Source organism: Delphinus delphis, chromosome 19 (assembly GCF_949987515.2).
Source record: "Delphinus delphis chromosome 19, mDelDel1.2, whole genome shotgun sequence".
NCBI classification, from domain to species: Eukaryota; Metazoa; Chordata; class Mammalia; order Artiodactyla; family Delphinidae; genus Delphinus; species Delphinus delphis.
The window spans coordinates 13,090,808-13,104,762 of record NC_082701.1 but is presented as its reverse complement, the minus strand read 5'-3'; the positions used below and the strand labels follow the sequence as shown (position 1 = coordinate 13,104,762).

General features: G+C 49.1%; 1 protein-coding gene across 1 annotated transcript in view; it reads left to right on the top strand.

The window, feature by feature from the left end:
• RAB40B (RAB40B, member RAS oncogene family) overlaps positions 1-13,955 on the top strand; it is a 28,775-nt gene that overhangs the window by 12,909 nt on the left and 1,911 nt on the right. The window contains exons 2-5 of the mRNA XM_059998405.1: positions 9,849-9,909; positions 11,432-11,492; positions 12,329-12,406; positions 13,106-13,328. Coding sequence (XP_059854388.1) covers positions 9,849-9,909; positions 11,432-11,492; positions 12,329-12,406; positions 13,106-13,328 — 423 coding nt within the window. The remainder of the gene's footprint in view (positions 1-9,848; positions 9,910-11,431; positions 11,493-12,328; positions 12,407-13,105; positions 13,329-13,955) is intronic.

Below are 13,955 nucleotides of genomic sequence, written 5' to 3'. Positions count from 1 at the left end.
GCGTTGGGTCTTCGTTGCTGCACGCGGGCTTTCTCTAGTTGCGGTGAGTGGGGGCTACTCTTTGTCATGGTGTGCGGGCTTCTCATTGCGGTGGCTTCTCTTGTTGGGGAGCATGGGCTCTAGGTGCGTGGGCTTCAGTTGTTGTGGCTCGCGGGCTTAGTTGCTCTGCGGCATGTGGGATCTTCCAGGACCAGGGCTCAAACCCGTGTCCCTTGCACTGGCAGGCGGATTCTTAACCACTGCGCCACCAGGGAAGCCCTCAAAATTGTTTTGACTATTCTAATTCCTTTAACTTTCCATGCAAAATTTAGCTTTGGAAATTCCCTGGCAGTCCAGTGGTTAGGAATCTGTGCTTTCACTGCAGAGGGTTGCAGGTTCAATCCCTGGTTGAGCAACTAAGGTCCCGCAAGCCGCAAGGTGGGCCAAAAATTTTTTTTAAATAAATAAATAATAAAATTCAGCTTTGTCAATTTCTAGCCCCCCCCCCCCCCGCCCCGAAAAATCCTGCTAGGGTTTTTGAGACTGAATCTGTGGATCCATTTGGTGAGAACTGCCATCTTAACTATCAATCTATCTATCTATCAATCCATGAACACAGTATTTCTCTCCACTTATTTAGATCTTCTTTGATTTATTTTATTAGTGGTTTATAGCTTTTAGCATACAGATCTTGCATAGGTGTCTGTCTAACCTCTCACCCTCTCTTACATTTAGTGTCCTGAGACCACAGTTACTGAAGATAAAATGAGGTCCCTGCATCTTTCGGGCTGATAGAGAAGGTGGCATGGGTTCTCCAAGCTCAGGGCAGCTCGTCCGAAACTGTCCTCCAGAGCGTGGACAGGTGGCCTGGTTTGCCGTCCAGCTTTGGGACAGTTGCTCAGCTGGTTGTGATCACAACCAGTGACGAGAGCCTCCCTGTGTGGTTCCAGTGAGGTCCTTTCCTTCCCCTGACACACAGCAGGTGGTCTCAGCCTCTGCTGCTCCCAAGGGATGAAAGTAGGAGATTGAATCAGCAGGGGCTCGGGCTCCTTCTGAAGACACGTGGCACCTCCGTGGTTGCATGTGTTTGCACAGGGGTGCTACTGAAAATAAAGCTCTGCTTCCCTGACATAGCTCACCTGGGGGCTGACCACCCAAGTGAGCAGAGCTGCCCGGACTGGAGGTGGTGGATGGCAGAGCCTGCAGGGCCCCCACTGTGGGACAGGCAGGAAAAAGGGGTGCTGATATCAGAAAACTGCTCTTTAAAATCAAAGATGCAACCCCCCCTTTTTTTTTTAATTTGGTTGCACTGGGTCTTAGTTGTGGCTTGTGGGCTCCTTAGTTGCGGCTCACCAGCTCCTTTGTTGTAGCATGCGAACTCTTAGTTACAGCATGTGGGATCTGCTTCCCTGACCAGGGATTGAACCTGGGCCCCCTGCATTGGGAGCACAGAGTCTTAACCACTGTGCCACCAGGGAAGTCCCGCCGCCCTTTTTTTTCATGGAGGATGGCAATGCTTTCCCTGGCAGTGTCACCCAGACTGTTGGGCTGTCCAAAGTAGGGCGGAGGGAGGCCCCTTCTGGCCTGACCGCTGAACCCTATTGGTGGCCTTGATCTCGGGTGGCCTCAGCCTGCAGCGGCTTGAAGCAGCATTTCAGTTCCTGGCTAGAGATTGAGGTCTGGCAGTGGCAGTGAGAGCACTGAATCCTAGCCACCAGACCACCAGGGACCAATGGACAGTGACAAGGCCCTGACCCATTGCTGTGTAGAAATGAATTGCCACATAGAGACATAGAGATGGAAAGTAGTGAGGCAAGTAAAGTGTTTATTAGGAGGAAAAATAGTACAGTACCTGTGGATAGACACACGGGCGGGCTCAGAGAGAGTTGCGCCGTTGTGGTAGTTTGAATCACTTTTATGGGGCCTTTCTTCCAGGTTTCCTTTGGCAATCTTGCTTTGCCTGGTTCTGAATCTATATTTGGTTTATCTCAGGGTCTTCCCATGTGTGCGTGCACGCGCATCTCTTAGCCAAGATGGATTCTAGCGAAGAGGCCTATGGGTAGTTGACATCACTTACTATGGGGTGGCGCCCCCTCCCTTTTTGACCTCCAAGGAGGCTTTCTGTGCATGTGTAGTCAGGGAGGTCTCCTTAACTTCAAGAATGAGGAATATGTGGTCTTTTATCTCTTATCTGGGCAGGGCCCAGCCTCCTCCATCATCCTGCTTTTATGGAGTTTCTGTCCACAGGGGAGAAACTGTTCAGCCTGGGGCCCATCTATCTCCTACCCCAGCCTGAGTCCAGGTTCAGGGTGACCTCGAGACCTGGCAGGGGCAGCCCTGCAATTTGAAGGGACCGGGACCCTCTGAGGTGTCAGAGCTCTGGAAAGAGGGGGCTATCATCTGGCCACACCCGAGCGATGGTTAGGGAAGGCTCTGGGTTACTCCCCAGTTTCACTCATGGGGGATGATGTGCCAGGTCCCGCCGGTATCTGGTTGGTGGGGCTTGTCCTTGCTGTGGGATTTCACAGGGTACCTGGACGCAGCAGCTCAGCACAGACACAGGCCGTTAGGGAACAAGGCAGGTGTGACAGTGGTCCCGTCCCTGCCAGGGAGGGTGTGGGAGGGTTTAGCCCCCAGCGTGGGGAGTGAGCGGCTCAGGCAGCTAAGAGCTGGGAGCTGTGTGGATGAGCTGGGGCAGCCAGGCCACGAGGAGCCTGGAAGCACCTGGGTCACATGGCTTTGCTATTTCACAGAGAAAAACCAGCAAGGAGAAACATGCAGGGAACATACTTTCCTTTTCAAAGAGGAGGTGGGGTAGATTCTGAAGAGGAGGGGGACTGGTGCTGATTTCAGTAACTGCTCTCTGTGTATGATTCTCATATGATGAACACACTTCAAATGCCCATTTAAAACATGACCTGCAGGACTTCCCTGGGGGTCCAGTCGTTAAGACTCTGCGCTTCGCACGGCTTCCACCCCTGGTCAGGGAACTAAGATTCCACATGCCACGCGGCCAAAAAGAAAAAAAATGCATGACTCATTTTTAGAACCATTTAGAAACGGGAGGCAGCCCTGCAGGGGCAGGCTCTGGGCCTTGGCCATGGGTGAAGCTTGGGCCTGTACCTCAGCCCTGGGACCTCCCTGCTTCTCCCATCCTGAGCCCCATTATGCAGCCCTCCCGCCCCCTTGGTCCTGCGCGGCACCCCAACATCTCCCAACAAAGTGCCCTTCTGATCTGGGAAGCCAGGCCAGGGTCCGTCTCTGGATAGCACATATGTATATACATTCTTTTAAGGTGAAATTCACATAGTATAAAATTAACCATGTTAAAGTGAACAATTCAGTGGTATTTGGTACATTCACGACCCTGTAACTTTCTCATTTCAGAACATTTTTCTCACCCCCCAAATGGAAACCTGGACCCTCCCCCACCCCTGGCAGCCAGCACCCTGCTTTCTGATACTTTAATTCAACATAAGACAAGTTCTCAAAAGTCAGGTCCTCATGATGAATATGTTTGTCAATGATACTTAACCAGTATTTACATGTTTGCGTCCTCTTGTTCTAGGAGATAGAATTCGGCAGGTGCTGGATGAGCTGAAATAGATTATTTACACATCACGTGGCCTCAAAGTGTAGGGAGTGTCTTGGCATTTGACATTTGCTGTTTTTCAGGCTAAAATTATCTCTCTTCTTGTCTCTGTTGTCCTGACTCACTCAGTGAACATTCCAACAGGCTTTGTTCTAGGAGCGTTTGTGTATTTTTATTTTGATGGACAGAGTTCTTGGTGAATTAGCTAAGTGCAGCGAATGTGCGAATGTGCATTACACCTTTTGACCCTAACACTGACAACACTACTGTCAAAAACATGAAGTAACAGAGAAGAGGAAATACAATAAATAGGAACAGAGCAAACACATAACAGGAGGAACATAAAACGGTTCAATAAATAAGTGTATGAAAAAAGAGGCTCTTCTCCCAATGGGACTTCGAACCTGGCGTGAATGGGTGGAATTTGGGGGCTTCTCTGTGGCAGGTACAGCTGAGACAGAGGGTTTATCCTGGGACCCAAAGGCCTGGGGAAGAATGGAGCTTGTGCTGAGCTGAGGTCACTGCTGGCGGCAGGTACCAGACGTGAGCTGTCAGGGAAACTGAGGCACAGGGAGAGGGAGGAAGCCGCTGGTCGTCAGGACTGGGATTTGATCCCACGCATCACAGAGCTTCTCCCTGCAGGGTCTCCACAGTGCTATGTGGGGGGCCTGTGGGGTCCCCAGGGGGCTAGCCCATCTCCGTTCCCATTTTCCACCCTACAGATCAAATGGGGGGTGAGGGTGGGCAGTGTTTTTTCAAGCTTTATCTCCCACCCCCGAACCTCCCCTGCTCTGCCCTGTCCCCAGTTCAAAGGAGGGGCCTTCCATGGGAGTTCACAGCTGCATAGATGGAGGGAAGTAGGCCGGGTTGCAGCTCTAAAGGACAGTAACACTGATGGAGACGGAGTGGCCCTGGGTCTCCAAAGCACACGCGGCTCTGGGAGGGTGCCTCAGGGTCCTGGGTGTCAGGGGCAGTGTGCCGAGGGCAGGTGACCCGGCAGGGCTGTCCTGGTGGGAACAACCACCAGAGTCAGAGTTCAGTTTGGGTCCTGAATGTTAATAGTTAGATCATTATCACTGAGTTGGATTTTCTTTTATTTTTTGGCCGTACTATGCGGCAAAATCTTAGTTCCCTGACCAGGGATTGAACCCATGCCCTCAGCAGTGAAAGGGCAGAGCCCTAACCACTGGACCACCAGGGAATTCCTGTAGATTTTCTTTTAAATACATGTTCACTATTAGTGAAATTCTGGAGTGTGGGAGGCATTGTGCTCTGCTTTGGGAAGATGTTAAAATGTATCTTCCGCAGCTTTTCCAGGATTTGTGTGTCAGGTTTCCTCTGTCACTCTCTCCAGTCACTGTACTTTCATGGGTTTTCTGTCAGGGCATTTTTTGGTGCAAACAAAAAAGTCAACTCAAAGAAGCTTAAGCAAAAAGGAGTTTGTGGCCTTATGTAACCGACAGGTTGAGGGGTGGGCCTGGTTTCAGGCTAGATCCTGAGGCTGAGCCATTCTGGACTCTCTCCACTGTTCCTTCTCCCCAGAGCTGCTCCCCACGTACACCCCATCCCTGATTCTTCTGTGTGAAGGTTAATTTCCACCTGGGGAGGAAGGATGTGCATCGTGGATGTTCATTAATTTATGGAGAACTGTAGATGTGATCAATAGTTTCAATTTGTTTAGATATCATTATCTTAGTAGGAGTAGGTGATACACAATGTGAAAGGAAAGAAACCATCACTTTATAAGTTACATAAAGTGTAATCAAAACTGCCAAAAATCTGGAGAAACTACTTTTAAGTAGACAGTCCTAAAACATAATTATTCCTAAAGAGTTCACCTGAAAGCTCTTATCTCGTTTACATTTAATTTGCTTGAAAGTTTCATCACATCTGGTTATTTTTCTTGTTGACAAATTTTGTGACAGGAATTATACAATCTTATTTGATTTCTGGTAAACCTACATACAAAATAGTATATACGTAATGTTGATGAGTTTAAAGGTATGTCTGTATTGGGGCTTCCCTGGTGGTCCAGTGGCTAAGATTTTGCACTTCCACTGCAGTGGGGCGAGTTCAGTCCCTTGTCGGGGACCTAAGATCCCGCATGTCGCGTGGTGTGGCCAAAAAAAAAAAAAAAAGATGTCTTTATAATTAAACCAATAAACTCAAACTTGTTTTCATTCATTAAAAATTAACCCTAGATCATGTGATCCTGAAGTTCATTTGGGTTCATTCCTTTTATATTTCTGAGTATTTGTATAAGTGCTTATTATCCTTTAAGCCAATTAATTAATTTTGGCAATGCCACACGTCTACAACACACACATTTACAGATACGTACAAACACGCAGACGCAAACAGAGACCCCAGTTCCCATTCCAGAGTTTCAACCATGAATCAGGTACAATAATGTAAAACACGTAAGTTACAAAAGATGTTGGATTCAAATTGGGTTTCTTGCAGATGGAACAAATCAAGGTCACCTGTTTAGATGGCTAAATCCTTTTTACTAATATTTATGGAAAAGACATTTAAGATTTGTATTGCCCTTGACAAATCAGGTTCCAAATTACCTATCCCTCTTTTGTTTTTTCCTTTGGATAAGAGTTACCTTCCTGAGGGACTTCCCTGGTGGTCTAGTGGTAAAATATCTGCCTTCCAATGCAGGGGAAACAGGTTCAATCCCTGGTCGGGGAACTAAGATCTCACGTGATGCGGGGCAACTAAGCCCACGTGCCACAACTAGAGGGAGAAAACCCGCGTGCCACAACTAGAGAGAGGGAAGCCCGCGCCACAACGAAGAGCCTGCACACCGCAACCAGATCCCGCCTGCCCCAATGAAGATCCCACGTGCCGCAACTAAGACCCAACGCGGCCAAAAATAAATTAAATTAAATTAATATTCAAAAAAAAAAGTTACCTTCCTGAAATTGGCATTAAAGAAGATGGCCTGCATAAGAGCTCCTGGAGAAGACTGGGTAGAACATTTCTATCTCAAAGGCAGAGGAGGAAAAATGCAAGTTGTCCTAGGAGGATTTTCTTTCTTCCCTTAAAGCCAGATTTTTTTTTTTACTTACAGCCTCTTAAGATAAATAGGGGAGATTATGGGAGTGGTAAAAGGATTGGTGGGCCTAGGGCTGTTTCTGGAGCCACACCTTTGGTCCTGTAAACACTAGATTTCTAAAACAAGGACAGCTGTTTTTAATTCCTCAGATAATTGGGTGGCCACCTAAATGATATCAAAGTACCGACATACTCATCCACCTCTGTCGGAATGTTTTTCTTTCCTTCATTTAGCTTAGAGGAGAAGGCCAAAAAAAATTTTTTTTTTCTATCAGGCTCTGAATATCAGCTATGGTCACAGGCTTAGACAGATCTGTGGCCTCCCATCTTGGTAATCCATTTACAAAACCTTTTGAGGATCTTCCTTGGGTTTAAGAAATTCTTTAACTATGGCCCTCAGTTCAACCTTTGACCCCAAGAGGCTCACCTATAACCTCAGGTGGTCCCATTTCTAAAGATAACCATTTAGGGACTTCTCTGGTGGCACAGTGGTTAAGAATCTGCCTGCCAATGCAGGGGACATGGGTTTGAGCCCTGGTCTGGGAAGATCCCACATGCCGTGGAGCAACCTAACCTCGTGTGCCACAACTACTGAGCCTGCACTCTAGAGCCTGCGAGACACAACTACTGAGCCCGTGTGTCACAACTACTGAGCCCGTGTGCCACAACTACTGAAGCCTGTGCGCCTAGAGCCCGTGCTCCGCAACAAGAGAAGCCACTGCAGTGAGAAGCCCACGCACCGTGACAGAGTAGTCCCAGCTCGCCACAACTAGAGAAAGCCCGTGCCCAGCAACGAAGACCCAATGCAGCCAAAAAATAAATAAATGAATAAAAATTAAAAAAAGGAGGATAGAGTAGTAGTTATGGCAGTTTTATAGTCTTTTATTGTAGGTACCTTTTATATGATCAATCTTTCATTAGCCTTCTACAACAAATCCTTCAATGAGGCTATTTTGGAATTTTGAAGCCTTTTGGGGCTTTTGCATACCAATTAAAATAGGTACAATAGTTTAAGATGAGAGCTTTCCAATTTAGGAGTCCTTCCAATTCAAAGGATCCAAGAAGCTAACCCTACAAATATTTAGGAGTCTTTCCAATTCAAAGGATCCAAGAAGATAGCCCTACAAATAATTTCTGCTGCTAATCCAATTTTAGAAAAAAGAAAAGCTCTTATCACTCTTGTTTCCAGTAGACCCTGTGGGCAGGGGTCCAGGAGACTGACTGACATGGTAAGAAATTACCCTCTGCTGAATCTTCTGACTGTTCACGGAAAAATCAGTTTGGAATGCCAAAAAAGAATCCCAGCTTGCTCATTTCAGGGCAGGATTTCCTTTGATTCCCAGTTAGGTAAGCACTTGCAAGCATCAGCTCTATATAAACCCAGCTGGTATCCCCATAGGTGGCTGTCCATTCAGGAGCTGTTTGACCTTTGAAGCACAATTTCCCATTATCAATTTGGTTGCCTAATTCAGAGAAAAGATAATGATCTGAACAACTTTCTGAGGACAGTATGGTTGTGGGTGCTGCTTCTGAGTCTAGCTCTCCAAGGAATTGCGCTAGGGTCGGTTCAGCTCTTTTACATGTCTTGGTTTCTCCCTCTGACAATCTAAAACCGCTGTGGGTGCTTGGAGCACTAGGTGATCAGCCTTTATCTCCTGCGTCCCTGGAAGAGCAGCATTTACTTAATTGTTGTAGTGGGATCTGCTGTAGTACTGCTACACATCTGAAAAATTGATCCTCAGACACTTCCACTAGGTTCTCAGTCACCTGAGGACACCTTGTGGCCAGAAGGAGCAGGTGTTCCTTGTTCTTGGGGCTGAGCAAGCTGTCTCTTGTTTCACTGGGCAAACCATTTGCTCAGACCATATATCAACTTGTTTTTTTGTTTTGTTCGTTTTTAATTTAAGCTAAATTTAACGAAACTCCAGCCACCTATGTTTCCCGGGGCCTCCTGCCTAGATCCCCCTAGGACCCTGACAAGGAAATGCACTGGTGCCCCTTAAGACTCCAAGTCTTAAGTACGAAAAAGCTTGAAAAAAAATTTGTAGGATCATCACTTAAATAATAAGACCTGGATATCAGAAGAACTCACCGGAACACCTGAAGAGTTCCAAGAAGCAGGTGGGGCTCAAAGGGCTAGTACCGAGCACCAGTTTAGGGTAGACCCCAGGTATCCTCTGGTGGGTGTCTCTGATATCCTGCCAACTACGCCATGCATGTTGACGAAAAAAATAATCAATAGTTGGTCTAAGAAAGGAATGGAAATTTTTATTTGCACCAACCTGAGGATTATAACCTGGGAGACAGTCTTTCAGAAAGCTCTGAAAACTGTCAGAGGTCAAAGTACAATTATATACGTTTTTGAGACAAAAGGATATACATCAGATGACATATTGACAGTTTCTACAATCCGGGTCTGCTCCTCCAAAACAAAACTGGGTCATCGTGACCCCTTAAACATTAGGAAGGAAGGTTATCTCCTGAGGAGTTATCAAGTGCTAAGCAGGTCATCCTGACGGTTTACAAAATTAAGAAGGAATGTTGTCTCCTAAGGAGGTCTGGTCAATGCAGATGCACAATACACACTAAAGGGGAGCCAGGAGGCCCGTAAGGGCAGAAAACCTTTTTACGTTTAAGTTTTTCTTGTCTTGGCCATAAAACATGAATTTTATTTCATCACCCCTGTGCACATACGTACACACATTTTGTCTTTGCATAGTTGAGATAATACTTCATACCTAATTTCATATTCTACACGTTTTTACTTTACATTCTTAGTGTGATAACTTGGGGGAAACTATGTCTGTGTTTTAGCCCTGAGTCCAGCGGAGACAAGGGTGTGTGAGTGGCTGCCACTCGGCAGACCCAGGGCCAGCAGGCCATGCGTGGAGCCAGCTGCTGAACGGTTCAGGGGGCTCCTGCTTGCCCACCCTTTGGGCAGCGGCGGGGCCTGGGCGCTGAGCTGGAGGCAGTGGTGGTGCGGGAGGAGTGGAGGGAGGTTGGAGGCCCCGCTCCACAGAGCAAGTGGGCGAGGCCGGTGGGCGAGGGGAGGGTCCGAGCAGGGCCCAGTCCAGCCGTCTCTGTGAGTCCTGGATCTGCACCGGTAGGTAGTCCTTTCTCCCCCAGCGTGAGAGAGTTTCTCTTATCTGCACCTTTTACCTGAGCATAACTGTGGAAGTGCTTTGCTTTAAGCCCCCCTGACCCTCTTTCACAGGCATCGACTACAAGACCACCACCATCCTGCTGGACGGCCGGCGGGTGAAGCTGCAGCTCTGGTGAGTCAGGGGTTCTGCCCGGCCCCTGAGCACAGGGCAGGTCTGTCCAGGCCCTCAGGGGCTCTGGTACCACCTGTGGGAATATCCACTGCTTCTGCCCCAGCCTGACCTAGTGCCCCCCGAGGAAGATGAGATCTGTGTGGGCCTTGGAGTCTGTCCAGAGCATGTGGATGTGCTTCTGCTTCTGCCTCTCTAGTGCCCAGAGGGGCTGTGTGTCCTGACCAAGATCAACAGGACGGAGGGTGGAGGGTAGGAGGGCAAGAGGTCAGGGTGTCGCCTAGCTCTGGCCTGGGTCTCTTTCTTGGTCCCCACTCCAGGCAGCCCTGGCTCTGAGACTCTGGTCACACCCCTGCCCCTCCAGTTCCGGGGATGGGGGACTAGGGTTTTCCTGCTGTGACTAATCCCTGAGTTGCCCCCAACCCATGTGGTTTTCCTGACCACTGTTACTAGCCCCTGTGTCATCCCCTCTCCTGGACCACCTGCATGGTCACTTGCATGGTTCCCTTCTCCCGTCTGACCATGCCAAATCTCTCCCCAAGCCACAAGTGTCTGCAGTGGCCTGGAGCCCCTTCTCCCACCCCCATCTGCCCCTAATCAGGAGCAGTCAGCCCCCAAGTCTGGGCCAGGAAACCTCTCTCCACGATGTCCCCTCAATGACCCTGTCCCTTCCCACTGCTGACTCTCAAGTCTCTTTTCCCTTCCTCCCTCCCCGGGGACCTCCTGAGGGCTCCCCTCTCAACCCAAACTTGTATGGGACTCAGAAAGCTGGTGTAACAGCTGCTCCTTTTTCCTTGGCATCTAAAACGAAGCCCCCTTGCCTGGTCCTGGTGGTCCATCTTAGTAAATTCCCCCACACAGGGCAGAGTCAATCCCGGAAGTACTATTCTTCTTTATCCTCGTTAATGCACCCCCGGGTCACTTCCTTGTATTGATGAACATAGGGATGCATCCACAGGGCTGACTTCATGTGACCTTTTATTTTTATTTATTTTTTTGGCTGTGCCACACGGCTTGTGGGATCTTAGTTCCCTGACCAGGGACTGAAGCCACCACGCCCTTGGCAGTGAAAGCCAGGAGTCCTAACCACTGGACTGGCCAGGGGATTCCCATGATCTTTTAGAGTTAATTGGAAGTGGAGTGACCCCACCAAATCCTTTGGCCTATTTCTCCCCCAGTGTAGACTCACATTCCTTACTACATAGCTTTATCTCCAAATTAAACAACTTTTTAAAAACTTAAATTAGACTTATTGAAATGTCAGAATTATTATGTTGAAACCCATCGCTATTTTCTCTAGTTGACTTTTTAAATAATTAGAAAAGAGAATGAGCCCAAAAGGACATCCCAATGTCCAGATCTCTCCAGGGATAAGGTGCCCAATGTCTTGTTGGGGGCTCGGACTTTCTGTGGGATGGCCACCAACTGACAATTGTAAAATGCATTTGCTCTGGCTCCCGAGTTCAAAAACCTTGTCGTCGGGAAGCAGTGATTTCTTCTTACAGACTTCCAACATCTTTTCCAGGGATACGTCGGGTCAGGGAAGATTTTGTACCATATTCCGCTCCTACTCTCGGGGCGCACAGGTAACACCCCTGAACCGGGAGGTCAAGTTGACTTTGTTTTTCTTTTTTGTTTTTAATTAATTTATTTATTTTGACTGCTCTGGCTCTTAGTTGCAGCACGCGGGCTTCTTAGATGTGGCATGCAGGCTTCTTAGTTGCAGCATGCGGAATCTTAGTTGAGGCATGCATGTGGGATCTAGTTCCCTGACCAGGGATCGAACCCGGGGCCCTGCATTGGGAGCACGGAGTTTTACCCACTGGACCACCAGGGAAGTCCCTCAAAGTGACTTTGAATAATGACTTTTGGAATGTTCTTTAATGGATACTTGGAGGACAAGGCAATTAGCTCACATACAAATTGATGCCAGAGTCTAAAAAGTGTGCCCTGGACTGTTTGGTGGCTCCCAAGCCCTCTGCATCAGGGATGTGTGTGTGCATGTGTTACATTTGTATGTACGTGTGCACGAGCAGTGTGTAGGCACATGCATCTACACATGTGTACATAAATATGCAGGCATGTGGGCTGTGTGTGCACCGTGTTCATGTGCGTGTGTGTCTGTACGTATGTGAGAGCCCTCCGTCCAGGTGGGTGGGCTCTGAAGTACCCCCGCATTCCGTGTCCCTGGACCAGCTCGTGAATGTGGGGAATTGAATTCCAGTCCCCAGCTCACATTCACATTTGAGGGTTTATCAATGAGCTTATGAAATATCACTGGAAGTGATCATATAACTGCTACATTTGGCAGACAAATCGAAATAATATGTTTTGTGTTAACATAAGTAAAATGGCTATTTAGCTGGTTGTGAGTGTGTGCCTGAGTGGCTTGCATTGCCACAAGTGACTGTGCCTCCCCCAGGGTGTGATCCTGGTCTACGACATCGCAAACCGCTGGTCCTTTGATGGCATCGACCGGTGGATTAAGGAGATCAATGAGGTATGACATGGCCAGGGCTCCGTCCATGTGGCCCTGTGAGGGGAGGCGGGCTGGGGCGGCCAGGGCACGAGGCTCCAGCCACAGGGAGGAGGACGCGTCATGTCCCAGCACAGGATCAGGCCCTGCGTGCAGTCAGGTAGGTTGACAGGTGGTGACCAGGCTGCTGCCTGCTGGCACCCTGACCGGCCCAACTGCCAGTGGAGACGTGGAGTGGTCAGTCCCACCCACTGAGTGAGTGTCCTGGCGCGGCTGTAACAACGCACCACAAACTGTGTGGCTGAAAACAACAGAAACGTATTCTCTCAGTTTTGGAGGTCAGAGTCCAAAAGCAAGGTGTCGGCAGGGCTGTGATTCCTCCAAACACTCGAGGGAGGATCCTTCCCGTCTCCTGCAGTTTTTGGTGTTGCCGACAGGCCCTGGTCCTTGGCCTGTGGACGTGTCTCTCTGTCTCTGCTCTACCATCACGTGGCCTCCTCCCTGTGTGTCCTATGTCCTCTCCACTTCTTATAAGGACACAGTGACTGGATTTAGGGTCCACCCCAAGATCCCATCTTAATTAATTACATCTGCACAGACCCTCTTTCCAAAAAAGGACACATTCTGAGGTTCTGAGTGGACACCATTCACCCCGGACACCCATGGTACCAACAACAAAGCCTGCACGTGACCCACTTTCCTTGCCCTTCTGTCACCCTTTAGCACGCTCCGGGGGTCCCTAAAATCCTGGTGGGGAACCGCCTGCACCTGGCTTTCAAGCGGCAGGTCCCCACGGAACAGGCCCAGGCCTATGCGGAGCGCCTGGGTGTGACATTCTTCGAGGTCAGCCCGCTGTGCAATTTCAACGTCACTGAGTCCTTTATGGAGCTGGCCAGGATTGTGCTGCTGCGGCATGGGATGGACCGGCTCTGGAGGCCAAGCAAGGGTAGGTGTCTGTCCAGTCCACCCTGCAGCCCCGCCAGTGCTCAGCCTCCCAGGACCCATTCCCCGGGCCACTGTCTCCATTCTCCGAAATCAGGGCTTCTGCCGCTTGGCACTAGTGCCATTTGGGATGGAGTGTCCTCTGGTGGGGGCACCGTGTGTGCTGTGGGTGAGCTGCATCCCTGGTCTCCCTGCCCCCATTTGTGAAAACCACAAATGTCTCCAGACTTTGCCGAATGTCCTGGGGAGTCAAAATCGCCCCCAGTTGAGAAGCACTGTTATGAATGTTATTTGTTAGGACCCTGATTCCAAAAGGAGCCAAAGCCCTGGGTCGTGTTTCTTCTGTCTGATCCTCCAGGGGTTGAGGGGTATCCCGACTGCATCAGGGGTGAGATGCCGTTCCTCCTCCCAGCAGGCCCCTGGGAGCCCCTCTCTATCTGAGCAGGGACCCTGACTCACAGAACGAACGATGTAGGTGAAACATAAATGACAGCATTTGCTTTTCTGGTGTGTTCTCCAATACATCTTGATAAAGCTGATAACACGTTTTTGGTGTCAGCTACTCAGTTGGGGAAGCACGTCTCCTGAAGCTCTTGGTCTCCGACCCCAAAAGTTGGTCACGTTAGGCCTG